We start from the raw sequence: 25,657 nt of genomic DNA on the forward strand, positions 1-25,657 counted from the left end.
GTAGACCGGGCACCCGCCGCGGAGCTCTCTGGGGGTTGGAGTCCTCGAGGGGACCTTTGTGCGCCTCAGCCACGGAACGGGGGACTACGACTCCCACAATGCCCCGCGCCCGCTCCAGCGCCACGCCCCTTCACCGTCGGCTTCACGTCGCCCCCAGACTACATTTCCCGACAGCCCTCGCGGCTCTCCCGCCCTCCCTCCGGAGACTCGAGCCGAACTGGGCGTCAGGTCGGGGAGCCGGTCGGGTTCCCGCTCGCCGCCGCCGCCGCCCCCCCCCGCAGCGACTCTCCCGCCTCTCCAGTCGCGCTGGTCGCGGGAGCTGCATCGACAACTCTGCTCGGCTGTGGAGCCGCCGGCCTGAGAGTACAGTGCCCGGGACGCGACACACCGAGCCCCTCATCATCTCCAGTCGGGGCGACCCCACCCGGGTCCGCCCTCGCCCTACGCGGCCGCCGGAGCCCCCGGCCCCGAGCGGCCCCGCGGCCCAGCGCCCGCAGCTCGGCCCCTGCACTCCCGCTGTCGCCGCCCCCCACCCTGAACATGGATTCCGACTCCTGCGCCGCCGCTTTCCACCCGGAGGTGAGTGAGAGCTGCTCCCCGATAGCCCCTAACCGCCCCCACCCCGATCCTGCGCTCCCGGAGCCGGACCCCCGCCGGCCGAGCGCCGCCCTCCCCTCCTCCAGCTATCCTTCGTCGCCCCCCGGGTGCCCAACCCCGCCCCCCACTCGGGCCCGCTCCCGGTCTTCCCCGCTCGCCCTCTTCTCGATGTCCCTTCCGCGGGTGTCCGCGTTCTCCCGGCGCCGCTTCCTCGGGTTGCCGCGACCACCCCTCCCCGGCCTTGCGTAGCCCGGGGACCTGTCTGCGCCCCCGGCCCCTCCCCGCCGGCCTGGCTTACCCTTTCCCCGCCCCCGGGGACTCTGTCCGAGCCGCCTCCGCCCCGCGCTTCCGCTTATCGGAGGAATCCCCACCCCCTCCCAGAGGGGCTCGCGGCCCCCTCGGACGGGGACTCCGTTCCGCGCGCCCCCGCCTTCTCCCCTAATCCCCCGGGCCCGGTGGCCCGCGCCCCGCCCCCTAACTCCCGCTTGGCCCCCGCCCCTCCGGCTGGGGTGGGGGAGGCTCGTCCTTCGGGGTCCCCACCCCCGCGGGGGCCCGAGCCTTGCTCCCACCCCGCGTGCGCTCGAGTCCCCCTCCGGGGGCCCCCTCCCCCGAGCTCGACTCGCCCCGCCCCGGCTCCCCCTCCTTCCGGGGATCGGCCCTCGGTTCTCCCGGCCGACCCCCGCCCCGCCGCGGTCCCCTCCCCCTCCCCTTTCTGAGGCCCGCCGAGTCCGGGGTGCGGGTCTGGCCGCGGGCGGGTGGGGGAGGGGAGGCGGCGCTGATCGGGCTCGTCCGCCGCGCTGCCGCCTCGGGGGCTCGCGGGGCCTGCCAGTACCGGAGCCCGAATCGTGCCCGGCTACTCGCGCCCCCTCCCCCGCGGGATGGGCCCCGCACCTTCCGGGGCCGAATGTCGGCGGGGGGCGGTTTCCGCGGGAGGGCGGGGAGGGGGCCGCACCGCCATCTGCTTTTCCTACAGGCGGCGGAGCCAGGGCGGCGGGCGCGGTAGGGGCGGCGCGGCTTCCCCGCCCCGGGCCCGAGGCCCCCGCCGCCTTCCACTCTGCGTCCGTCCCGGCTGCTGACCCACTTCTGCATGTTCCCCGCCGAAATAAAACTTCTCCCCGAGAGTTTGAGGGCCGCGGCCCTCCCACCCGGCCGGAGGGAGGGCGGCCAGTTCTTCCCGGGGAGGGGGCAGGCTCTCCCCCGCGCCGGAAGGGCTGGGCACCGCGCGGACTCCGGCGCTCCGCTGACCTGCGCGGCCCTCGGGGTCCGGGCGGCCGAGGGGTGGGGTCAGAGGTGGTTTGCTAGTACCGAGTTGAGAAAATCAAAAGAAGTGTAGCCCTTGGAAGGAGACCTGCGGGCAGCAGGCCTGGGCCGCGCAGTTTTCCGGGCGCGCTAGGCTGGGACGGGACCGGGAGCCCACCGCCTCATTTCCTCCCCCCCCTTTCACTCTACCGTGGAGCGGGCCCTTAGGCTCTGGAGGTGTTAGCCGAGCTCCTAAGGATGGGCTTGGGGTGGGTGATGAAATGCTTGCAGAAAATCTGAGTGCGCTAGTTGAATGAACCGAAGTGAAACACAGTTGCTTTGCTTAGGAGCAAATAAGAGCTTTTTCTCCTGGAGCTCCTCTCTTCCTCTGGAGGAAATCTGTTCTTGTCGAGGGCGTTTCTTGCTTGAATGGGGATGGGACACACAAGCCAAAACTTCTAGTATTTCATCTTTAGCGTGCAAATGGTAGTAGCAGGATTGTTTCTGGTTTATTCTCTGAGTTGGGGAATATTTGGGTGCCTGGCCCCCGGATGTTGGAGCAATGGAGGGACCAGCCGGGGAAGTGTCTCCTCTGGAGGAGAGAGCTGGGTAGGAGGAGGGGCTCCTCACGCAGCCCTGGCTGGGGAGGGGTCAGGTGAGATTCAGGTCCAGGGTCCCAAGTCTGAGCTCTGAATGTTAAGGAGTAGTTGACTTTTGAAGTCACTTAAAAGACTTTAGTTACAGCTGCAGCAGGAACTTATTTTCAAAGTGGAAAATTTGTGGCAAAAAAGGCTCTTGATAGGCCTGTAGAAACTAACAGATAGTGTCAAAAAAAAGCCACATGAGTGCTAAGAAATAGACTTTTGTGCAAGCTTTTATCTCCTAGCCAGTTTCCCAGTATTCTTGGCATAACATCATAATACCCTCTCTTTCAACTTCTGAAAACAGTGTTCTTTCTTGACCCAAACTTCCATTATCTTGTTCTAGAGTGTATGTAAATCTAGAGTGTGTTTGTGAGTGGCAGCTCATAAAAGCCCCAGCTTGCCTAGTTTTGTTTCTGCGACCCCACCTGTACGTGTCTGCTTTCAAACGCCCTCTCTTTCCTCGCTTGTTAACAGGAGTACTCCCCCAGTTCCAAGAGGCGCAGGACCGTGGAGGATTTCAACAAGTTCTGCACCTTTGTCTTGGCCTATGCAGGCTACATCCCTTATCCGAAGGAGGTAATTTTCAGCACTTTTGACTTCTTGCCAGCAGCAAAACCAGAGTGACAAGGTGGTGGCTCTGGAAGGGGTTCCCTGGGACGACTTGAGTCAATAGTCGGGCAGAAATCTATCTTACAAAGTTGGACCAGCCTGGGAAGTGGTGCAGGCTTGTCTCGAAATAGTTTGATAAACTTTCAAAGTTTGCTTACAAATAATGTATTTGATGTCTGCCCATTCTTAGTGGCCAGTACTTATCAGGGGCTTACTATGGCCAGGTGCTCGTTTTTGGCCGTTGTAATGATACGCGGTAGGAGCTATTATTTATGTCCATTTTATTTTATTTGTTGTTTGTTTATTTTGGCTGCACTGCGCTGTGTGGCTTGCGGGATCATAGTTCCCCCGACCCGGGATCGAACCTGGGCCCCGGCAATGAAAGTGCCAAGTCCTAACCACTGGACTGCCAGGGAATAACCTATTTATCTCCATTTTAAAGATGAGGACACTGGGGCACAGAGAGGGAACTCCTTATCCTGGGTCACAGGCTAATCGGTGGTGGAGCCTGGGGTTCAAGCTGATCAGATGGTCAGGTCCAGTCCACCCTGCCCTGCCTGGCGGGTGGCCTCCTGGTTGCTGTGCACACCACATTGCAGAATCTTCAGGGACTCGTGGCCAAAATCCCATGTAAATGAAGACATTTTTCTTTTCTTGCTGAGAAATGGGCAGAACTGTGGACCAGCGCTGCCATGGTGCTCAAACTTCAGGGGCTTTGTTCATATTATGTAAGGCTAAAGAGAAAGGAATCCAGTGTTTCTAGGAGGCCAAACCCAGCACTGGCTTATTGTTTCTGTCACCAGCTAGGTGGATAATGCTTGCATCGTGCCATGCAGAATGTTGCCACTATTTGCAAATAAAAGTGCTTGACTGATCTGAAGGAACCATAGAGTTGAACTCACTGCTTTGGGGCAGTAATTACCTACTTTGATTTTGCAATATTTTGAGACGTCAGAAAATCCTCACAGTTATTTTACATTCACTTAATTAAAAAAGTACATCCTTTGGGAGGACAAATTGAGGGGAGATTGTACAATCAGGAAAGATAAGAGTGTGAGGGCGTCTTCAGCACTCTTTTCACAGATATGTATTGAGTATTAACTAAGTTCCTGACTCGGGCAGGGGGAAGGTTTAGCAAGGGCTAGAGGGTCCCCCTTGTGGGTTCATGTTCTAGCTGGAAGGTCACACTAAAGAACTAATGACACTGTTCCTAAAGAATAATGCTGGTGAGAGCTGGGAAGCTCCAGTGCATTTCCCACGTTTGCAGGCCTGACCTGGCTGGGGGCCCTGGGGAGCTCTGCTCTGGGCCAGCTCTTGGTGCTGGGGGCTGGTTGGGATAATCGGAACCCGCCACCTTTGTCTCTGTCCTTTCAGGAACTCCCTTTGAGGAGCAGCCCCAGCCCTGCCAATAGCACCGCTGGTACCATTGACAGCGATGGCTGGGATGCTGGTTTCAGCGACATCTCGTCCACTGTGCCCTTGCCAGTCTCTGACCGCTGCTTTGGCCACCTGCAGCCCACCCTCCTGCAGCGAGCCAAGCCCAGTAATTTCCTGCTGGACAGAAAGAAGACTGACAAGCTGAAGAAGAAGAAGAAGAGGAAGCGAAGGGACAGTGACGTGCCCGGGAAGGAGGGCTACGTGGGGGGCTTGCTGCAGCTGGAAGCCGCTGACCCATATGCAGAGACCCCCACGAGCCCTACCCTGCAGGATATCCCCCAGGCCCCTGGCGACCCCTGCTCGGGCTGGGACTCTGACACTCCTTCCAGTGGATCTTGTGCCACGGTGTCACCGGATCAGGTCAAAGAGATAAAAACTGAAGGCAAACGGACTATCGTCCGGCAGGGCAAGCAGGTGGTATTCCGGGACGAGGACAGCACCGGCAACGATGAGGACATCATGGTGGATTCAGGTGAGTGGCCCCTGAAGGACGGCGTGCCACGGGTGGGTGGTCAGACGAGGGGATGGTAAGAGGGGTCTCAGCGCGGTCCCTTCCTTGGAGTGTGACAGTGGAGCGTGCCCTACCACCTTCAGGGGAAAAGGTGCAAGATAGTGAGTGGATGCCAAGATGTTTAGGAAGGGGTGATCACAGCTGAGGACAGCTGAGATTCCAGAACAGACCTCGAAATGTAAAAATAACGCAGCTCGTAAGTAAACACCTCGCAGGTGATTCCTGGTGCCACACGTTTCAGTGCCCTTTTTGTGCATTTGCTGCATTTTCAGAGAGGGAAGTATCGCCCTTAAGTGAAGCTTGAACTCTGTTTCACCGCAGCTCAGCTGCTCTGTCCTGTTGGAGAGCGGCTTTCCTGATGGAGAGGGGTTGTGAGAAGTTTTCTCCCTCCTCTTACGTGGTTCTCTCCTTTCAGACGACGACTCCTGGGACCTCGTCACCTGCTTCTGCATGAAGCCATTTGCTGGCCGCCCCATGATAGAGTGTAATGAGTGCCATACCTGGATTCACCTGTCCTGTGCGAAAATCCGGAAGTCCAACGTTCCGGAAGTGTTTGTCTGCCAAAAGTGCCGGGACTCCAAGTTTGACATCCGCCGTTCCAACCGGTCCCGAATGGGCTCCCGGAAGCTGTTTCTGGACTGACTCCTGGAGAGCGAGGAGACTGTGGGCGAGGAATCGGAAGGGACGATGGGCCTGCTGGCCCTGGTCTTAGTTGAGCACAGAACTCTCAGCTCTGGTGCGGGCAGACCCCTACCATTCAGGTGCCTAAGCGAAAGGACCAGCTGTCCAAGGTATAAACTGTACATAGCCAGTGACTGAATAAAATCCTCGTGGGCCAAAGCTGCTGCTAGAGCTGTGTTCTCTGTAGTGGAGGTGGACTGCACACCCAAGCGCAGTGGGTTTGGTCCAGCTGGAGATGAGGGTACGTGGTAGTTGTGAATTCTTACTCTCATTGTTAACAAACTCCCGCCGACTGGAACAAGTGCTAGCTGTTACTCCTGCTTTCGCTGTGTTGGCGAGCGGAGATGTTCAGTTTCCCTGGCCTGTTTATGAACAGCCATACATGTAAGCTTCTTCTCGAGTGTAAGTCTTTTGCCATAGGTGTCTGTACAGCAACCATCAAAGCTGCCCCTCCCTTAGTGGTCCGCCCTCTCCCCTGCCTTGGGGGCTGCCCGCTGGAGTCCTCTGGTCTCACCCTGAGAGAAGCCTGGGGGTGGGCTAGCTAGTGACCCCCAGGTTTCCTTCTGTTTGTTAAAAGGGACAGTATGCAGCTGCTTCTCTGTGGAAAGGGGGGTCGGTTCGGGGGGTGGTCAAGGTGGCCCGTGTTCATAACTCAGTTTCCTGTTTTGCACGATGTAAAAAAAACCTGTCTTTTTGCACGAAATAGCCAAAAGTATTGGTATACTTCTGCCTGGGTTCCCCTTCTCTCCAGTTGGCTTCTGAGGGCCTTGGGGGTGCCCAGCAAGCTGTTTTCAAGCGAGGGGGCACTCGGATTCTCTCCTTGTCTCTCTCCCTCACTTTTTCTAGTAGCAGCATTAAAGATTAGGCAGTCACTGGGGAACCGTGTTCCTCTACGTAGTGGGGTAAGGGAAAATGGGGAGGAAGGCCTCTCCGATGGGTTATTCTTAGTATGCCCCTCATACAGGCTGGCCTGCTGGTTCCATGGGGCAAGGTTAGGACTTCTGAAGCCTTTTTTTTGGTTTGAAGTGGTGAGTGAGTGATATGGTAACATCGGTCTCCAGGAATGTACCACTGAACTGTGCAGAGTTCCTTAGATCTAAACTAGGACCCTGGACTGGGGAGACCCCTGTGCAGGCCAGCTCTGGAGAAGCCTGGGAGTTTGGAGCCCCTGCAGGCCTTTGCTTGAGGGCAGTGTGGCCCGGGACACTGGTGGTTCTGGGGCTCGAGGGAGAGGGAGGGCTTCAGCTTTCTCTGAAATTGACATTGCTCTTTAGCAGTTCAAATACTCGTTCTCAAAAATGTTTTTTCTGTAAATCGATGGGTATGTTTTCATAAACATTGTTTCTTATAAAGCGTGAAAAGGGAAGGATGCCCAAGTCAGTCATATTTATTTACATCTAGATGGACTCTCAAAAAAAGGAAGTAGAAAAAAAAAAAAGATAGACCCTCAGCCTCTCTGCTGGGGGCTTCTCCACATGGTCCCCTTGTGGAGGGCCACCAGGTGAACTTGGTCCACATTCTCTCACTGAAGCACCAGGGGGGTTGAACTGTAACTGGCTAATCAGAGCCTATATTTTGTCCTAGTATCTTTCATGGTTGACCAGCCAACTGCCTTTTTGTTGTATTTTTAATTCTGTTGCTTCTATTAACACAAAAATAGAGAGAGAGAGTTTCTGAAACCCATTTTATTGTGAAGATCCCCAAGGGAGAAGTTCTGCTGTAGAGAAAAATAGTAAGAAGCTGGCTTAGAAACAACCTTCTCCTCAGACAACTGTCTGGCTCTGACTAGGGCAAACGTCCAGGAAAAGCTGGAGAGGAATTTGCCAAAGATCTGCCCCATGACATTGCCTGTCCCGTGTCTTCACCATGAGAGTAGCCAAAGTTTCAAAGTGTTTCTCTCTTTAAAGAAAAAAAACTCCGCAAAGTTTTTTAAAGTGTGTTTAAGAATAGGTGTGATTTTAGAGTGGAACTGCCAACCCTGGCAATTGCCATATTGCTCTTAGAAGAGTCAATTCCTGGTGACGCCTCTGGAAGGCATTTGATATTCATCTCCATTTCTGTTTCCTTCATTTCCTTTTTGTTCTTTTGACAGGTTTACCCCTGTGGCTGGTGTCTAAGAAGTCAAGACACCTTGGTTTTTCTGTTAGATTGAGCTGGGCAGCTGCAATCAGCTTTATGCAAATTAGATACGGCCCATCTAGGGGCTCCTGGTTGGAGGCTAATGGAGTAGGGGGAGGGAAAGTTGTCACCCCAAAAGTAGGCCCCTCCCGTTGACTTTGGCCAGGCCAGACACTTAACATCGTTTACATGGTTCTGCGTAATTATAAAGCTTATGTGTATAAAGCGAAGCTGTTTCTGTGAAACTGTATATTTTGTAAATAAATATATTGCTACTTTGAGGTTCATGTCTAGCTTCAGGTGTTTCTGTTGAAAGACTGTTCATCACCACCCCCAAACCATGATTAGTGAAGTGAAGACTTGGGAAGTCAGAGTCTGAGTTTGGTTTAGCAGGATGGAAAATGCTCACAGCCCTTAATATACTTTTCTAGTAAATTCTCCAGAAACAAACCGTAGTAGGAATGACAGGAATAGCTTTCACAGTTTCTTCATCCCATTGTGCATTAGCTTAAATCCCAGTGAGTGGTTACCCTGCATTGTAAAAGCTGCAGCCTCCTCAGGTTCTGCAAGCGGGATTAGCGTATCCCCGCCCCCCGCCCCGGGTGCTCCTTCTGCCCTTTACATTTGGGGGTCCCAAGTGGCTGAGCCAGTTCAGTCAGTCAGCTGCGTCTGCCTTAAGAATCTGGTACCAGCTAGTGGTCAGCGAGTACCTCCTCCTGTGACGTCGGAGCTGCCAAAATGTGTGAATCAACACCTCTTAAAATCTTTAACATACTGGCCTAAGTGGGTGGTGAGCCTTGTCCAAGACTGTGGGTGGGTGTGAGGCTCCAAAGGAAGGAGGTGAGGGTGACGGGCATCAGCGAACTGGGGTGAAACCTGCACCGGCCAGCCCAGTTGGGGGTGTTGGGACTGAGTTGGGCCCAGAAGCACCCCTTGACGCGGGTCGCGGGCACTGCGCGAGACGCTAGCCGCGGAGCACAGCCCGGCTCGCCTTCAATCGCCAGCCTCCTTGTGGGCCCCGCCCCGCCCCGCCCCGCCCCGCCCCGCCCCGCCCCGCCCCGCCCGCAGGCCCCTCCTCTCCTGCTGGCCGCGCCCCGTTCGAGGCGCTGCCGCGCCCGGCAGGCCCCGCCCCAACCGCTCGCTCCACCTCCACTGGCCAGTCCCGCCCCGTCTCATGACCCCACCCCTCCTGGTGTCCCTGCCCCTCCCGCAGGCCCCGCCGCCGCCATCTTTGTTAGGGGCAGCCGGGCCTGGTGTTTGGAGATGCCGAAGTCGTGCGCGGCCCGGCAGTGCTGCAACCGCTACAGCAATCGCAGGAAGCAGCTCACCTTCCACCGGTGAGGCGCGGGGGCCCGCCTCGCCCGGGCCGGCGGCCGCGGCCCCCGCCGGAGCCCCAGGCCTGGCGCGCGGGGGGTGGGGACGCCGGGGCCGCTGCCCGGCCCCTGGCAGGCCCGAGGGCGTGCGGCCAAGCCCTTCGCGGAGGGGCGGCGGCCCGGGGACCGGCGAGGTCCCAGCCCGGGAAACCCGGCGCCACCTCGGCCGCCTGGGCGCGCGGGGAGACGGTCGGAGAGGCTGAGTAACCTGCCCGCCGGCGCACAGCCTCCCGCTGGTCCGGGGAGCCGCGCGCGGGTGAGGCCGTGGCGGGCCTGGGGCGCGCTCAGCGCTGCGCCCCTGCGGTTACTTGGCGTGCGTCCCCTCCGCGGCCCGGGGACTGTATCTCGTTCTCAGATGCTGCCCGGAACGTAGTAGGTGTTCAGTATTTGCTGCGTGATGAGCGATGCTGACGTCTCTCAGGTGTGCGGTGCTCGCATCTCCCGGCCTCATGCCGGGAAGGAAGGGTGGGGAGGAGGAATGAGAACGTTCCAGCGGGTGGGCGCGCGGGGCTGGGACCTCGGGCTCTGCGGGAGCCCCGGGAGGACGGCGGAGCTTTTGGAGTCAGTCCCTGCGCGCCCGGCGCGCCCCGCATGCCGGACCGGCCGAGTGAACGGCCGCCTGCCCATCGGTCGAGTGTCGCACGCTTTCTTTTAGGTTCCAGCCACGGCGCCTTCCTCTGTCCTGTTCAGAGCGGGACTCCAAAGGGCTGCCGCTCTCCTGTCTCCACTTGCTCTCCTATTAGCGTTTTCTTTTTCGAAGTGAATGTGTCTCTTGAGATGTAACACGCAGACGGAAAAGTGCACAAATCATGAGCACACAGCCCAACCAGTTTAACAAAGTGAACAGCCCGTGTGACTGTCGTGAATTTAGAACATCACAGCCCCCACGAGACCCCGACCGCTCCCCCTTCCAGCCCCTCATCCTCCCAGTGCCCAAGGGTAAGGCGGACTGCTTTGGCCTGTCTGGAACCTCGCTGAATGGAATCACAGGCTGCACTTTTTCCTGGGCTTTGCTCACGTTGTGCCTGTGAGCCCTCCATGTTGCCGGCGGCAGCAGCGTATCCTTTTCATTGCTGCATAGTGTTTTAGGAAGGTGTTTACCAGAATTGACTTGTTCTACAGTTGAAGGGCATTTGGGTGCCTCTCTTCTTTGGCCATTACGGGCACATGGCTCTGGGCATTGTTGCTGGGTCTTGCCTTCCAGCACCTGTATCCACAGGTGTCAGTCGGGTGTGTACCTGGGGGTGGCGTTGCCTCTGGTTTTCTCCCGTTCCAGTCAGACTCTCACCCCCACCACTCCCACGAATGAGCTCTGTCATGTCCCCAGTGGCCCTTATGATGCCACGTGCAGTGGTGCCTCCTCATCTGAATTGATCTCTCTGCAGCCTGTGACACAGCTGACGGCTGATGCCTTGAGACCCCCTCCCACCTGGCTTCGAGGACACCTCTCGGCCTCTTTCTTTGTCACAGTGTCCCTTCTGAGTCGCCTTGGCTGGATCCTGCTCATTTCCAACACCAGACAGACGCTGGAGCACTTCAGGGCTAGGGCCATGCCCCTGTCTGGCCCCTGTCCATACTCGCTCCCCAGGGTGCCCATCTCACTCAGGCTCATGGCTCTGCCACCCTTACCTGGGCACGGGCCCACAGTGACATCTCCAGACACGCATGTCCACCTGCCACTCGTTCAGCACTCAGACATGTAAAAGGCACCTCAAATTTAACATCTAACATATAAAACCAAACTGCTGACCCCCCAAAGCTGCCCCTCCCACTCCCCCGCAGTCTTAGTACGTGAAACTCCCTCCTCCTCTGCTTCGCGGCCCACAGGCAAACCTTACTGCCTGGTTTTCACGGTACATCCCAGATCTGCCCGCTCCGCACGCCCTCCTGCCGACACCCTGGTCCCAGCCACCTGGGGCGCGGACTCTCCCGTCACCCTCTGCCAGAGCCTCTGGGAAAGCCCCTTCTGCCCGAGGCCCGCGACCTCCTCTTGCTCTGTCCCAGCCAGACCTGCCCGCGGCGCCCCTCACACCTGCCGGGCCTTGGCGCTTGCTCTTCCTCCCGACACCACGCGGCCCTCTGTCCCGCCCCCTGCAGCCTCTGCTCCGATGTCACCCCTCAGGTGGCCTTCCCCGACCACTTCCTACTGCTTATTCCTGCACAGTCCGTGTCTGTCTGGTGTACCGGCTGTCTCCCTGCCCTAGATTGTAGGCTCCGTGAGGGCGGGGCTGTCTCTTCCACTCCTGCTTCCCCGGCACCGGAGCCGGAATGGAGGCCCACCTGGCGGCCTACCTGGCAGATGTGGCTCGGGGAGCAGCTTGCTTGGGCTCTTTGGCCACGTTCACGGTCTCAGGATGCCGCCGACAGCCGCGACGAAAGCTTCCCAAAGTAGATGTGGTTTAACAGGGCGAGGCTACTGAATTTTCCAGGCTGTCCAGTAAAACGCCGTGTGGGGATGTGAAAGGCCCCTGGGACCCTGAAGGGCTGCGTTCAGCCCCGCGAATCCCTCGCGCCTCCTGGTTGTGCCCCCAGGTTCCCGTTCAGCCGCCCGGAGCTGCTGAAGGAATGGGTGCTGAACATCGGCCGGGGCGACTTCGAGCCCAAGCAGCACACAGTCATCTGCTCTGAGCACTTCCGGCCCGAGTGCTTCAGCGCCTTTGGGAACCGCAAGAACCTGAAGCACAACGCGGTGCCCACGGTGTTCGCCTTCCAGGGCCCCCCACAGGTGCGCGCGGCCGCGGGGCCCCGGCGGTGGGTTGGGCGCAGGGCGCAGGTGTCGTTTGCGGGGACAGCGGAGGCCGAGGACTGCAGCCAGGGCAGCGCTGGCAGGCCTCGGCGTCCGGAGCCCAGCAGGCCCTGCCCTGCGCTTCAGGGAATTCGCAATTTAAAGCTGCTTTAAAAATAAGTCGCGCTTCACAACAGATGCCGTGGAAGCAGCTGACGGGCGAGGGTGCCGAGAGCTCGGTCCTTCCTGTGTTTCACTTTGGCCTCACGTGGGCTCGAGGGCGGCGAAGGCCTTCCCGGCCGCGCCGCACTCAGACCTCGTCCGCCTCTTGCTCGTTGCCAGCCCGGGCTCGGGGGCCTGTGGCCGAGGAGCCGGAGGCTGGGCCACTGCCACCCGGCAGGTCGCCGCTAAGGTCCTCCTGTGGCTGCTCCGCGCCGGCTCAGAGCTCCGTCCGGGGCACAGGAGGACGATGGTGGTGGCAGGCGGAGCGCTGGAGGGGACAGGGACAGCGGGGCAGAGGCTTGGCGGTGGCGGGGATTTGGGCGCACTCAGGAGCAGCTCAGGCTGGTTGGAGGGCGCAGGGGCCAGTTGGTGACGGGCTTGGACAGGTGGTAGGTTTTTGGGGGAGGCCCGTGGGCAGGGACATGGCTTTGGAAGGTCCCTCTGGCTGGCAGCTGGTTCGGAGGCCACTGTGGCATCGCAGGTGAGGGCAGTCACAGTGGCCTGAGCCAAAGGTGGGTGCTGTGATGGGAGGGGGATGGAGCGGGCCGACTTTGCAGACCTGGTGGGCTGAGAGGGAGGTGGTCCGGGAGAGCAGGGCTCTGGGCCCCTGGGGACCGGGGGTCCCAGATTCCCTGAGGAAACGGTCCTGTGCACGTCCCGATGGGACACCGGGGTGGACGTGTCTGGTGGGGCAGGATGTGCAGGTTTGGCCCTGAAGGGCTCACGGCAGGACAGTTGGAGCTCAAAGCCGTGAGGCGATCATAGTGAATCATAGTAAATCCTTACCGTGCACCCAGTCTCAGAGGGAGGGCCCGAGCGGGGCACCCACTGGAGCCTGGGAGGCAGAGTAGCAGTAGGACTCACACAGGGCCTGCAGGTACCCATGCTGGTTTGTTTTTATTGGGAACGAGAGGGAGGGAGCTGATGGGAACCCTGAGTTCCAGGGTGCAGGGAGGGGCAGGCGGCCGTTTGCCACTTGCCAGCAGACACACCCGGAGCGCCCTGCCCTCGATCTTCCCTTTGCCCGGTCTCTCGGCCTCCCCCTCCCCAAGTCCAGGCTCCCAGTGCCTGTAGGAGCCCCCGCTGCCGTCCTTCCTGTCCTGCCCCTCGCTTTCTCTGGCACCTGTGAGCACCTGCCCCAGTGGAGGCTCCGTGCGGGCCAGGCTCTGCTCCGCTGCTTTTATTGCCAGCGTCCAGAACGTTGCCTGGCACCGAGTAGGTGCTTAATGCAGGAGTTTTTGGTTTTTTCCTTTAAACATGGAAGGCCTTTCATTTTATATACACATTTCATTGTGGTAAGAACACTTAACGTGAGATCTGTTCTCTCCACACACTTTTAAGTGCACGACACAGTGCACTACAGTATCGTTGACTGTAGGCGCAGATGTCGTACCACGGGCCTCTAGGACTTACTCATTTTGCTGACCTGAAACTTATGTCCGCTGGTCAGGAACCCCGCACCCCATCCCGTTCAGTCAGTGTGATTACTTTCACGCCTCTGTGGTAAATTGCTTGCCCTGAAGTCAGCGATTACAGGTTAACAACTGGGGGGGTGTTTGTGGTCCTGCTCCTTAGCGCCTCCGGTGCCTGGGGGTGGGGAGAGTTGGTTCTGGCCCCCCTGGCCCCAGCTCAGCTCTGACGAGGCCCTGGGGGCTGCAGGCTCTGAGCTACGCGGCTGCCACTCTGAGTCACCTACTGTGCGCCTTGAAGAGCGCCAGGCCCTGGGGCAACACGTACAAATCAGACAGGTCCCTGGCTTCACTGGGCCTCTGACCCGAGATTGGGAACATCTTCGGAGAAGGAAGGGAGCCGGGGATGGTGAGAGGAGAGCTGGGCTGGGTTCAGGGCGCAGTTTACTTGAGCCTCATCCGGCGGAGCGTGAGGACGAAGACACACGAGGCCTGGTGCGGGCTCTCGGGCGCGGATCTCCTGCCCGTACCCCAGGGCCCGTCTGCAGCAGCTCCGTGCCTCTTGCAGCTGGTGAGGGAGAACACAGACCCTGCCGGCCCGAGTGGAGATGCTGCCTCTGAGAAGGGAAAGGTGAGTCAGCCCTGCTGGTCACCGAGCGCTCGGACTGAGCCGCTGCACCTGCCCGCCAGGCTGGCCTGCTGGGTTTGGATTCTCTTGTTTCCTAGAAAAGGGACAGCCAAAGCCTCCTGTGCCGCCTTCTTCCTGTTCAATATCAAGCAGTGGCAGCTGGTCACGTCCGGCTCCTGCTCCGTGTCTAAGGGTCTGACCCCAGGCCGTGGAGGAGGCTGGCTGTTCTGCAGGCGCCCCGGCTGCCCCTGGGTGGTGTGAGGGGACCACTGGCGGGACAGACAAGTAACAGCCGGGGAGGATCTGCTTCTGTGCCGGTCAGTGGCCTCCTCTGCCCTGTCGTTCCCAGGTCCTCCCTGAGACGGGGGCCGGGGAGGGTGGCCCAGGGAGGAAGGTGGACGCGACGCTCGAAGCGCTGCAGCTGCCCCCGGACGCTGGAGGCCCCGGAGCACAGGTGAGGCCGGGCCAGGTGCGAAGGCAGCATGTGGCTGGTCTCAGCTCGAGGGGATTTGCTTCAAACAGAAGGAAGAAAACGTGCCTGAACCAGAGCACCAGGACGTGTAGCCTGGATTCAGACCTCGCCCGTGAACTTGGCTGCGACTGGGCAGCTCTGGGCTTCGGGAGGGCTTGGGGAAGTGCGTCCTGCCGCCCTGGCCGCTGCTTGTCTCTCACTGACCTCTGTCCTCAGGTCCCGCCACACAGACCGGAAGCCACTGGGGTCCCTGGTCAGCCGGCCAGCCCCACACAGCCGTCTGATCACAGCTACGCCCTTTTGGACTTAGACGCTCTGAAAAAAAAACTCTTCCTGACACTAAAGGAAAATGAAAAGCTCCGCAGGCGCCTGAAGGCCCAGAGGCTGGTGATGAGGAAGATGTCCAGTCGCCTGCGTGCCTGCGGCGTGGGGCAGCCGGGACTCCAGGCCAGGCTGTGGCCGGGGCAGCAGAGCTGAGCCCGCCAGCTGGGCCTTCTCCGCCGAGCCACCAGGAGGAGGGGCAGTGGTCTCGGGGCTCTGGCCGTGGGCGGAACTTTCGGTCCTGCCCTGACATTCGGCCCGTGCCACCTCGTGTGAAGCGTAGTGGCCTCAGGCTGGGAGGGGCGGGGCCGTGAGCACTACACCTGGTCCTCCCTCCAGCACAAGCTGGCCGAGCATCCTCGGAACCACAGCCTGAGGAGCCGTCCTGGGCCAGTGTGGCTGACCCTCCCCAGAGGGGACGGAGCGCGTCTCCTTGAGGGGCAGCTGGGCCCAGGGGCGCCGGCACTCTCCAAGGCAGCGAGTGGCCCCCTGTCGGCTGGACGGCCGGCTCTCCAAGTGGCTGAGGCTGGCTTCTGTCCTAGGAGCGCCTCCCTGCCCGGCCAGGTGTGAGTGAGCAGCGTAATAAAAGTGTCTTCCTACACTGCGCTGCGCGTTTCCTCCTTTATTTAAAAACAAGGGCGCGCTGGTTGGAGGTTCCCTCTCCGGCCGTGCCTGGCCGCTTCTGACACCGCCTGCCTGCCTGCTTCCTGTTGCAGAGCCAGCAGGGCATGACCACCTTTGACTACCAACAAAAGGTGCCTTTAGTTAAAGAAAACAAGAATCCTAGCCTATGTGACCTCCTAACTTGGACTCCGTTTCTCAGGCAAATGTGTGACACAGAAAACTGATCTGCAGCTTCAAGTTAAGCCTCGTGGTTCAAACTGTGGTTTGCACCGTAGGCATAAAGGGCGGAACGAGGCTTGTGAGGAGGGGCGCGTCCCTCATTCCGCTCGCTCCTGAAGTGAACACAGACGCACGGAAACACTGCCCCTGGCTTTCAGGAAAGGTTTATTGTGGTAAGAGAGTGTCCCCTGTACAGTGACCTGCCCGCTGGGCAGGGACACAGGCTGCGGCCGAGGTCGGACTCCGCTAACGCCGACGGTTATTGCATGATGTACATTCAGAGCGGCAGCTCGCAGGAAACCTTTTTAAAGTGGAGATAAATAGTACAGAATTGGACAACCTGAACTGAGTTTTAAAAGTGGAGGAAGGGGGTTATGAGTGATTTCTCCGGTACCAGCGTCGGGAGTGAAGCCTGATTTTGACAGTAGCTGCGGAGTGGCTGTCAAGAGCCACCAGCAGCCAGGCCTCTGCTCCCCCGGTAACTTCACAGGCCAGGCTGTGCAGGAGGCTCCTGGTCCTGAAATATTCTGCATCCACAAAAGAGGCCAGTGAAGGAGGGGGGTCCTGGGAGCAGACACCCAAAAGGGGGTCCCGGTGAGGAAGAGCTGGACTGGCCAGGCGTGGGAGCAGCTGCGCCGCCTGCCGGAGCCCCGCGTCCCCTTCTCCCCCTGAACTCCGCGCTCTAGTGGGGCTGAGCTGTGTGGGGCGGGGCGGGAAGCATCGCATTTTCCTGCGAGGACACGGGTGGCTCCTGGGACCCGGAGTTCCACCCTCTGTCCCAAGCCAGGTGCCAGTGGAATGGCTTGAGTTCTGGGAGGGGAAAAAAAGAGACTGATTTCCAAAACCATTTGTTCTCAGATAAAAAGCAGATTTATAAACCCACACAATCCTCTCCAGATTCACTTAGTGATATTTCAGCAGGAAAAGGTGGTTTTCAGGAAGCTGACCGAACAGATGCTCACTTGACTGGGAGATTCTGCTCGTGGGGACTCCTTCCTTCCATTTCGTTTTCCACGTTCAGTGTGGATTTCAGGAAAAGTAGTTCACAGTCCTATGCGTGAGGGCAAGGTGTTCATAAGTACCTCACGGCAGACCAAGAGCTACTGGGGGGGGGGTCACGGCCGGCACGCGTGCTGAGGAACCTGGGGAGGGACCCGGAGGCTCCAGGGGCCCAGGGCCCTTCCTGGCAGGACACGATCCTTGGGAACAGACACGGGCTGTGCTGTGGTTCCGGTCCGGGTGGGGCTGCCTCAGTCCTACCTACAGCACCGGGAAAGCGGGGTGCCTGCGGGTCCCTTCACATAATTGATACAGTGCCACCTTCTACAGAAATACATAATAAACACGTCTGACGTCTGGAGTTTTTTCCTGTTTCCAAATTTGTAGACTCCCAGGGAAAGGTTTTTTTGTAGCCTCGTTTAAATCTGGTTTCTCAAGCAGTTTATCCATCGGTATCAATTCTGTGAGCTGTAAAAGAAAAGACAAACTCAGGGCGTCTGAAGGCAACTGCTTCCATGCCTTCTTTCCACTTTGGGGGTTTGGCCATCACCAGACCAGAAGCTGCTGGCCTGCAGCCGAGCAGAGTACAAGCTGCTGAGAATCGCCTGGTTCAGGCACACAAACGAGCAGCTGCGTCTCCTTCCTACGCAGCCACCCGAGCTGCAGTTTCCAAGCACAGAGCTCACTCCAGTTCCACCTGGGAGAGGGCTGACCCCTCCCTCGGGGCGTCGCTTCCCGGCTCCGAGCAGGTCGCGATGCCCAAGCCTGCTGCCCCCCCCCCGGCAGAGGACACAGGGAAGGCGGCTGTCGCCCCTCACTCGGAGCTCCACGAGGGCCTCCCGAGGCCTGGGCACAGGGCGGGTGACGGCCAGGGGCAGCTACTCACACTGCTTTGGTATCCGGAGCGTCTCGCTGTCGAGCGCCATCACCTGATGCAGGACACCTCGGAACTGGTAAAGCACTTTCAGGTTCTTCTCTTCGCCCACACATGGGTCATAGAACCCAGGCAGCCCGGCCTGTAACGAGCAGACAGAGTCTCACTCGAGGCGGTGGTTTAAAGCCCAGCAGCACTGCCGTCTGCCGCCACCTGGAGGAGCAGCGTGGAAGGGCCTGGACGTGCCCTCGGGAGCGGCCCACGGAAGATGCAAACTTGGGAGCTTGAGGAAAAGAAACGAGAATTTCAAAAAGCTGCCTGTTGAGTCCTAGACGTCGCCCTCCCAGTAGGCCCCTTCTGCCATACTAACAGCACCTCTGTCTTCACAGAAGCCCCGCCGAGGTGGGGAGCCTAGCAGCCTGTTCAGGGAACGAGGGCGCTTTGGCCTGAGCTCCTCTGCGCTGTAACTCGCCTCCATCACCCACGCCCCGGGCCCCACCGCGAGCCTCAAACGTGCTACGGGCGACCTCACGCTCCTTCTGAAACGAGGCAAGGCATAAGCAGAGCGTGTGCTCCCGGGGGCAGGAGGTATGCTTTGCTTGCTGGTGTACCTGGCGCACGGTAGGGGCTCAGTGATACCTGGCAACGAACAGATGAACAAATGAAGTCAACGGCTCCAGTGTGGCTGTAACTTGGGTGCTGGGCAGCGCCCCACAGTGAGCGCGGCAGCACGCGAGGTTCCGCTGCAGAGAAACGGCCCCTTCGAGGGGCCGCCGTCCGTCCCTCTTCCCCAGACGCCCTTCCTGTCTGAACCCCGGGGCCCCCGAGCGCCCACCTTGGAGGCCTCCGTGAGGATGAGCTTGGAGTCCTTCACCAGGCACTGCAGGGGCACAGTCACGTCAATCACCTTCACCTTCTCGCTCTTCTTGCTCTTGTCGTTGACAAATTTCCCGTACCAGGCGTTGACGATGATGAGCCCTGAGGACGGGCTCGGTCAGGGTGGGGCGGCCACGGCGGGCGGCCCCCTGCGCAGCCGGGCTGCAGGGACCACACGCTCCTGTGAGACCCCAGCGCCCACCCCGTCCCCAAAGAGGCCAGGCCTCCTCACCCATTCTGGACTCTTCGGCCTCGATTATTCTTCGGACAGATTCCTGCATCAGCTGAACCTGCAAAGAACAAGGATGCCACCCTCAGGGCCTCCCTGGGCTCCACCTCTGAGAGCCACGGCCGCGTGCCCGGTGCCTGTCAGCCCTGCCCCGTCCACTTCTCCGGGACATCGCTGCTATCATAGGTCACGGAAAAACAATTCACTCAAAGGGAAGAAAGAGGACAATCCCCACCACTTAAGAAAACCCTCTTATGGGACTTCCCTGGTGGCGCAGTGGTTAAGAACCCGCCTGCCAATGCAGGGGACGTGGGTTCCAGCCCTGGTCCCGGAAGATCCCACGTGCCGCGGAGCAACTAAGCCCGTGAGCCACAACTACTGAGCCTGCGCTCTAGAGCCCACGAGCCACAACTACTGAGCCCACGCGCCTAGAGCCCGTGCTCCACAACAAGAGAAGTCACCGCAATGAGAAGCCCGTGCACCGCAATGAAGAGTAGCCCCCGCTCGCCGCAACTAGAGAGAACCCACGCGCAGCAATGAAGACCCAACGCAGCCAAAAAAAAAAAAAAAAAAAAAAAAACACTAAATGACCAAGGAAGTTGTTGGGGAAGAAAAGCCTGAGACCTGAGGCCCCTGAGACCAGCATACAGGGTGTGAAGCACTTCCCCCCACAGCCCTGGCTTAAGAAGCGTGGGCTAGAGAAGAGCGGCCTGTGCTCTGCACGACGGGCAGAACAGTCCCAGATGCCACCACGGAGCAAAGGACCTGCAGGGTGACGGTGATGCAGCACTTACAGCAGCTTCTGCCTCTTGTTTCTTCTGCAGGATGTTGGTGGCTGTGCTTTCCCTTTGCTTCTCCAGCTCCCTAACGCGAGAAAAAGAAGCCACACGCGAGGAGCGTGGCGTTAGCGGCAGGGAGACAACAGGGCCCCTGGCTGGACCTGTGCCTGCAAACAGCCTGTGATCTTACTGCGCTCCCCGTTCTAGAACTTTAAACAATATTTCCAAGACGAGCTCAAGTAAATGTGTTCATCCCAGGCCTGTGCGGCTTCCCTGTTGTCCCCAGACGGCTCTCCCCGCCCTCTTCCGCGGAGCACACGGGAAACCCAGCACTGTAGGTGGGGGGGGGCTCCACACAGCAAGAATCGCAGGAAAGGGGTCGGGGAGAAGGGGAGAATCACAGGAGATGCCACCAACCTGGCATCATCACATGACCCTTTTGATGGGGACACTGCATACTACCTTAGACACATCCATGTCCTTTGCCAGGGCAGCACGCGCCTGTCCCATCAGACTTGACCCAGCACATTCTCTGCTCCAAGCCTGAAGTCTCCCGGGGCATTAGGACCCTGAGCGCTAATGAGTCAAAGGCTAGAGGGGCCCCAAGAGGAGAGTCATGCCTTTCTCCCAGATTCTCTAAGCTCAACGAGTTATTAAATTAGATCATTATAAAGTAACAAATCTAAACCACCTCTCAGATTTAATGTTATGCTAATGGATTATCTATAAGAAACTGCAAAATAAATTATATCTCCATGACTTCTAAGACTATAGTTAACGCATGCCTTGTATGTAAGAACTCAGAAGTCAATCTTCTTGAATTCAGTGCCAGGAAAAGAAATGGTTAGAATGAGAAAAAGGAAAACTTTTCATTTCTGTGGTCATGGTTTATAGTCCCAACAGTTTTGTAAACTAACTCTAATTCTTTCTGAAAGTAGGAAATGTGGGTTAACAGTAGTACTGCTATGAACTAACGACAAGAACTAGTTAACATTTACTGAGGACGTGTTACGGACCAGACACCGTGGTAGTAAGCGCTGTACACGGATTAACGCATGTCATTTCCTAACAGCCCTCCCTGTGGGGTGGGTTCTATCATCTCCACGTTACAGATGAGGAAGCGGAGCACAGCGCAGTCAGTGGTGTCCCCGCCACGTGCTGTGAACTCACTTCTCCTTCTGAGCCCTGAGGTAGGGTCTGATGACCAGGCGGTGCAGAGCGAAGTAGAGCACGAGGGGCCCCACGGTGGCGTAGAACACGGCGCTGGGGAGCAGCTGGTCCGTCAGGTGAATGGGGAAGAAGTAGGTCTGACTGGCCCTGTTTAACCTGAAAACAGAACAAAGCCGAACGCCCTCATGAGTCAGGTTCCCAGGGGAGGGAATGGGGTCTCAGACCCAGGAAGAGAACCTCTCCATACACAGGACTCCAGGAGGAGGAGGAGAGGTCTGATGCTCCAAAGTCCACTCCCGGGTGGTCCCCTGTCCCAAGGTTTAGCCGCTGGATCTGATGTGAGTGACGGAAGAAAGGTCTCACTACTTGCTGACCACAAGCAACAGACTAACGCCCGACCAAAGTAACTGCGGCCTGGGGATACAGGAGTGGCCGCTCCTCCAGGGGTCCTTTCTGCTTTCAGCGATGGCTGAGTAGTTCCTACTGGACCAGTCATCCCACAGACATCAACCGTAAACTCTGGATCACACATAACAAACACCTTCAGGGACTGGACAGCAACCAAGGGCAGAAGAATGGAACGGCACTGGTGCATTTCCTGATATTTTTTTAAAAACAGCTTTTAGCCTGAGGGCCATTCTTAGTCTGTACCATATGGATGATTAAAACTGGAAAGAAATCTGCAGTCCTATTGGACTGAAGAACCAGACCTCAGAGTTTGGGGCAACCATTGCAGCTGGGAAGAGGGGGTCCCCCAAAAGGAAAGTCCCAGGTGGGGAGTCCCAGGTTCTGTGTATAAATGTGCCACAGGTCTCCAGAGAACTGTGCCTCATCGGTGGTCCCAACGTGGGGGTGAGGGAGGAGAAGGGGCTGGGATGCAGGGGACCTGACGGCTCCCTGTGCCCTTTATTAAATCTCGGGCGTCCTCAAATCTCATCTGAGAGGAGAGGTGCCTGATGCCAGCTCTGGCCTCAGCTCCGCAGCTAAGACGTGGTCTGCTTCCTCTCGCTCACCAAGTCCCTCTTCAGTGCCAGGCTGTGTTCCAGGCGGCAGGAGGACAGAGAATAACGGAACGGACTAAGTTAAAGTGCTTCTGATGAGGGGCAGCGGGGGACGGATGGCCTGTCAGATGGAGATGGGTGCAACGGAGGACAACAAACAGGACGAAGGGGAAGTGGACCGTCTGGGGTGAGATGAGGGCAATTAGGTGACGTGCGCAGAGCCCGGAGGGCACGGAAGGAACAAGCCACGTGGTTGCCGGGGACTGAGGAACGGCAGATGCTGAGCCCAGAGGCAGGAGCACGCTCGGTGCGGCCCCGGGGCAGCCGGTGTGGCTGGGGTGGGGCGACCAGGGGGCAGAGAGGAGAGTGAGAGGCCAGACTGCGGAGGGTCCTGAGGATGCCGGCTTTGCCCTGAGTTGAGGGAGTCGCTGAGGGCTTCAAGCAGAAGGCTGACATACACGGCTTAGAGTTTAAAAGACTGTCTGTGTGGAGAGCAGTGTCCCAAGGGTGAAGGAGATCGGTCAGGAGGACGCTAGTAACTCCACGAGACGGGGGCCGCAGAGGTTGTGAGCAATGGTCAGATTGAGGATGTGCTTTCAGACGAGAGCCAAGAGGATTCCGATGCATTCAATTCGGAGTGTGGGGGAAGGGTGGTGAAGGTGAGCTCCAGGGTTCTGGACAGAACCAGTGGAAAGATGGAGCACTGAGCACTGAGCACTGAGGTGGGGAGACTCCGGACACGGCAGGCTTGGAAGGGCACGTGTGACCGAGGGCAGTGGGGGAGGACCGGGACTGGAGATGTGACACGGGGAGGCTGTGAGGTATCTGAGGAGAGATCTGGGAAAGGACGAGGGATCTATGAGCTGGAGGTCTGTGGGGAGGGCCAAGCTGGAGCCAAAACTGTGAGCGTCCCAGGAGCCCAAGGCTACTGAAGCCAGGATGCCGGATCAGACCGCCGGCGGGTGAGTCTAGGCCGACCAGGGCCCGACAGCGGGGTCTCTGCTGAGAGGCAACCAGCCAGACAGGTGAAGCCAGAGGCAGCTCAGCAAGGCAGGCAGGCAGGGGGAGACAGGGTCCGTGTGCAGGTGGGAAGGATCTGGCAGAGAGAACCCGAAGCTGCTGCGCCGGTGACCACACGGTACACGTCACACCGTGAGGGCCGCAGCCGGGTGGGTGAGCGGGCGTGCGGGGCCCGCACCGGACCATCGGGGAGGCAGAGGGTAGTAAGAGACAGGCGGGGCGGAAGACGGGCCGGGGGGGCACAGGGAGGTTCTCTGAGGCAGAGACTCAGACCTCACTGAGTGAATGTCAGGCTTCTGGACTCCTCGACATCTGCTTACACACCCCAGACAGAAGTGACCGCATCTCTAAGACCAGAATTACAAAGCAAAGTCTCTTTCTTCCTTAATGTAGGTGAAGCCCAGGTGAGTTACAAGATGCCAGATAATCCCTGGCCAGAAAGACTTGAGTTCAACATACTTGACTTTGAGAGAAACGCCCTGTGGGACTCCAACGCTGACAGCTGCACCTAAAACACTGTGCCTGGAGATCTTCCTCTCTGCTCCGTACTCCACCACTGTCCCGAAGAAGCCTGCCCTGCAGGAGCAGATCGCAGTGAGCGAGCGAGGGCCCCTCCGCTTCTGATCCCTCCCGGGTCCCCCCCGGTCACCACGGGCAACTGTCACTCAGCCAGAGGCCGGGGCCCCTACCCCCAACTCTCTCTTGCCCTCTCAGCCACCCACAGGGAGGACGTTCACCACTGACCCCTGGGTCGGTGAACAGAAGAGAGTCAGGACACCGGGCCCTGGGCACGACTGCAGGCACCTTACTGCAACCAGCGCCACTGCCAGAAACCCCTACACGGATCAAGCGTGTGCCCGCGTCAGCCCGGCCGGGACTCACTTAAGGGATCCTTTCACGCGAGTCTGATCGTCATCCTGGAATTTGTGCTGATAGCTGATCAGCGCAAAGGAGTGAGGGATTCCAAGCTGGGGAGACACAGAGGGAAGAAAGAAGGCAGCTGAGACTGAAGAAAGCAGGGCTGCCCTGTCCCACAAAGCGTGTGAAACTTTGCCAGGAGCCAATGTTTAAAAACTGGGAGATATCAAATAAAAGCCGTTTTCTGACTTCCCATGAAAAATAAAAACTCCTGCACACACACCGAGCCTGCGTTGTCACGGGGCAGCGGCTGCCCGCCAAGGGGCAGCTGCTCACTCCCCGCGCTCCCGCCCGGGCGCCGTGGCCCCTGAGCGCACGGCTCTGCTGCGGGGCCACTTACTGACCACGGCTCGCTCCCACCCCGATTCTGTGGGCTTCTCTCACCAGAAAGGTGAAAAAGGCCTTCTGCTTTAGGGCAGTTGGAACACAGCTCCCGCGGGGGCCTGAGAACAACAGTGTTTCAACTCCTGAGTGTGGGTGGACAGAACCCGCCCTTCGGCCCTGTGGGCGCTGGATTTGGGGGTGAGCAGGGGGAGGGCGGTCAGGGGCCCACAGAGGGGCTGGAGGAGGGTCCCCCTAGAGCTGTCCTCACCTGCAGGGCCACAGTGAAGTGGCTGGTCTTGGTGTCCCGGACGATGCTGGTGTTCATGGCCGACTGGATGCCCCAGCGCCACTGCAGGTAGCCCACCGTGTTCTTGTCCAGGTTCCGGGCCAGGACAGTGGTGAGGCCAGGCCGGATGCCACGGGACGAAAACTGCAGAGCACAGTTTGTCGTCACAAAGCTGGGGGGGACACACAGAGGGAAAGGGTCCTGGATGACAGTGGCCGCAGCCGTGCTTGGCCCTGTCCTCTCCGCCAGCCCACACCCTGCTCGCCATCACTCCCACGGCTCCCGGCCCGCGATCCAGGGAATCTGTCCCGTTATCCACCCGCCGAGTGGCACTCCCCACCCCCATCCCATTCCAACTTCAGCTACAGCCAAAGAGGCACCTGCACGTCTGCGCTCCTAAACCAGCAGATCCAATCCTGTCGCCAAGTCAGAGCCACCTGCGGAGGTTCCCAAGCTTGGCTGCACGCTGGACTCACCTGGTGAATCTGAAAACACCGATGGTCGGCTCCTGCCCCCAGGTGTGCTGATTTATAGACCTGGTGTGGGAAAAGCTAGCCAGGTGACGCAAACGTGCAGCCAGTCTTGAGAAGCCCTTATCCAGGGCTCACCCCAGACCAATGAAGTCATTCTTTTTGGGTGGAGGCCCAGGCATCAGTGCAGTTTTCAAAGCTGCCCTTCCATCCTGATGTGTACCCAGGGCTGCAAAGTATTGACCGAAAGCTACTTGAGAAGCTAGCAAACCATCCCCCGAAAGGTCTCTGAAGTTGATTTCCGAGGGAGTCAGCCCCATCTTCTGGATAAAAAGGGGTATGTCACTTCAACAGCAAAGGAACTCACAGCACTTCACTCAAGCCGCTCAAAGACGAGCAAACAGCTTGCCTCCAGCGAACAGCCGTCATACACTAGATGCCTGTTTCCTTCCTATGCTCTGGAGGCCTCGCTTGTGCCCCTAAAATAATAATACACGTGGTAACTCTGATGACATTTGCTCCTGTGCTCGCAGACCTCTTCCCAAGGCCACACGAATGAGGAATCAACTCCTTGCTGTGCAAAGGCCCCCAACCCAACCTTGTCCGCTTTATCTGACACTCCAGCCACACCGGACGGAAGCCACATTCTTCCCCTCTAGCCACACTGGGGTCATTCGGGGGAGGCAAGCAGGGAGAGGAGAGATAAAAGTCACCCTGTGACTTTTAAAAGAATCAAAACATAAACAATGAGATACAATGAGATCTCTGTTTAATCAAAGTAATACGATTTCGTATTTTTCTAGAGCGTGTCCTAGAGAGAGAGAGAGAGAGAGAGAGAGAGAGACAGACTCTGGGGCCAGAGCAGCAAGTCAGGCACCGCCC

The 25,657-nt window shown here is 58.6% G+C and overlaps 3 protein-coding genes across 7 annotated transcripts in view; 2 read left to right on the forward strand and 1 right to left on the reverse strand.

Moving 5' to 3' along the window:
• The first annotated feature begins 207 nt into the window (after positions 1–207).
• PHF13 (PHD finger protein 13) lies at positions 208–8,117 on the forward strand. Its single transcript, XM_068538789.1, has 4 exons — positions 208–579; positions 2,955–3,056; positions 4,464–4,998; positions 5,453–8,117. Exons 1-4 carry the CDS (start codon positions 541–543, stop codon positions 5,677–5,679), a joined length of 903 nt encoding a protein of 300 aa, XP_068394890.1. The 5' UTR covers positions 208–540; the 3' UTR covers positions 5,680–8,117.
• Positions 8,118–9,059: 942 nt separating this feature from the next.
• Positions 9,060–15,590, forward strand: THAP3 (THAP domain containing 3). 5 transcript variants are annotated; one of them, XM_068538793.1, is made up of 6 exons: positions 9,088–9,173; positions 9,565–9,630; positions 11,742–11,934; positions 14,134–14,196; positions 14,543–14,647; positions 14,882–15,590. In XM_068538793.1, the coding sequence occupies exons 2-6, from the start codon at positions 9,614–9,616 to the stop codon at positions 15,140–15,142; spliced, it is 639 nt and encodes a 212-aa protein (XP_068394894.1). In that variant the 5' UTR covers positions 9,088–9,173; positions 9,565–9,613; the 3' UTR covers positions 15,143–15,590. The 5 variants fall into 5 exon arrangements, with proteins under 5 accessions (XP_068394897.1, XP_068394893.1, XP_068394892.1 ...); XM_068538796.1 differs by lacking the exon at positions 9,565–9,630 and having other exon boundaries at positions 9,060–9,173; positions 14,516–14,647; XM_068538792.1 differs by lacking the exon at positions 9,565–9,630 and having other exon boundaries at positions 9,060–9,173.
• Positions 15,591–16,676: 1,086 nt separating this feature from the next.
• DNAJC11 (DnaJ heat shock protein family (Hsp40) member C11) overlaps positions 16,677–25,657 on the reverse strand; it is a 64,865-nt gene continuing 55,884 nt past the window's right edge. Inside the window, exons 8-16 of the mRNA XM_068538790.1 lie at positions 24,288–24,477; positions 23,660–23,745; positions 23,237–23,353; positions 20,757–20,912; positions 19,602–19,671; positions 18,811–18,868; positions 18,538–18,680; positions 17,715–17,844; positions 16,677–17,296 (exon numbers count right to left, since the gene is read on the reverse strand). Of these exons, the coding sequence (XP_068394891.1) occupies positions 17,271–17,296; positions 17,715–17,844; positions 18,538–18,680; positions 18,811–18,868; positions 19,602–19,671; positions 20,757–20,912; positions 23,237–23,353; positions 23,660–23,745; positions 24,288–24,477 (976 nt within the window). The 3' untranslated portion in view covers positions 16,677–17,270. The remainder of the gene's footprint in view (positions 17,297–17,714; positions 17,845–18,537; positions 18,681–18,810; positions 18,869–19,601; positions 19,672–20,756; positions 20,913–23,236; positions 23,354–23,659; positions 23,746–24,287; positions 24,478–25,657) is intronic.

This window comes from Eschrichtius robustus, chromosome 3 (assembly GCF_028021215.1).
Source record: "Eschrichtius robustus isolate mEscRob2 chromosome 3, mEscRob2.pri, whole genome shotgun sequence".
Lineage (NCBI taxonomy): Eukaryota > Metazoa > Chordata > Mammalia > Artiodactyla > Eschrichtiidae > Eschrichtius > Eschrichtius robustus.

Coding starts and splice junctions, on each gene's coding strand:
- PHF13 (XM_068538789.1), top strand. CDS start 541: ATGGATTCCGACTCCTGCGCCGCCGCTTTCCACCCGGAG. Junction 3,057..4,463: donor ACATCCCTTATCCGAAGGAG/GTAATTTTCAGC, acceptor CTGTCCTTTCAG/GAACTCCCTTTGAGGAGCAG. Junction 4,999..5,452: donor GGACATCATGGTGGATTCAG/GTGAGTGGCCCC, acceptor CTCTCCTTTCAG/ACGACGACTCCTGGGACCTC.
- THAP3 (XM_068538791.1), top strand. CDS start 9,100: ATGCCGAAGTCGTGCGCGGCCCGGCAGTGCTGCAACCGCTACAGCAAT. Junction 9,174..11,741: donor AAGCAGCTCACCTTCCACCG/GTGAGGCGCGGG, acceptor TTGTGCCCCCAG/GTTCCCGTTCAGCCGCCCGG. Junction 14,197..14,542: donor CTGCCTCTGAGAAGGGAAAG/GTGAGTCAGCCC, acceptor TGTCGTTCCCAG/GTCCTCCCTGAGACGGGGGC.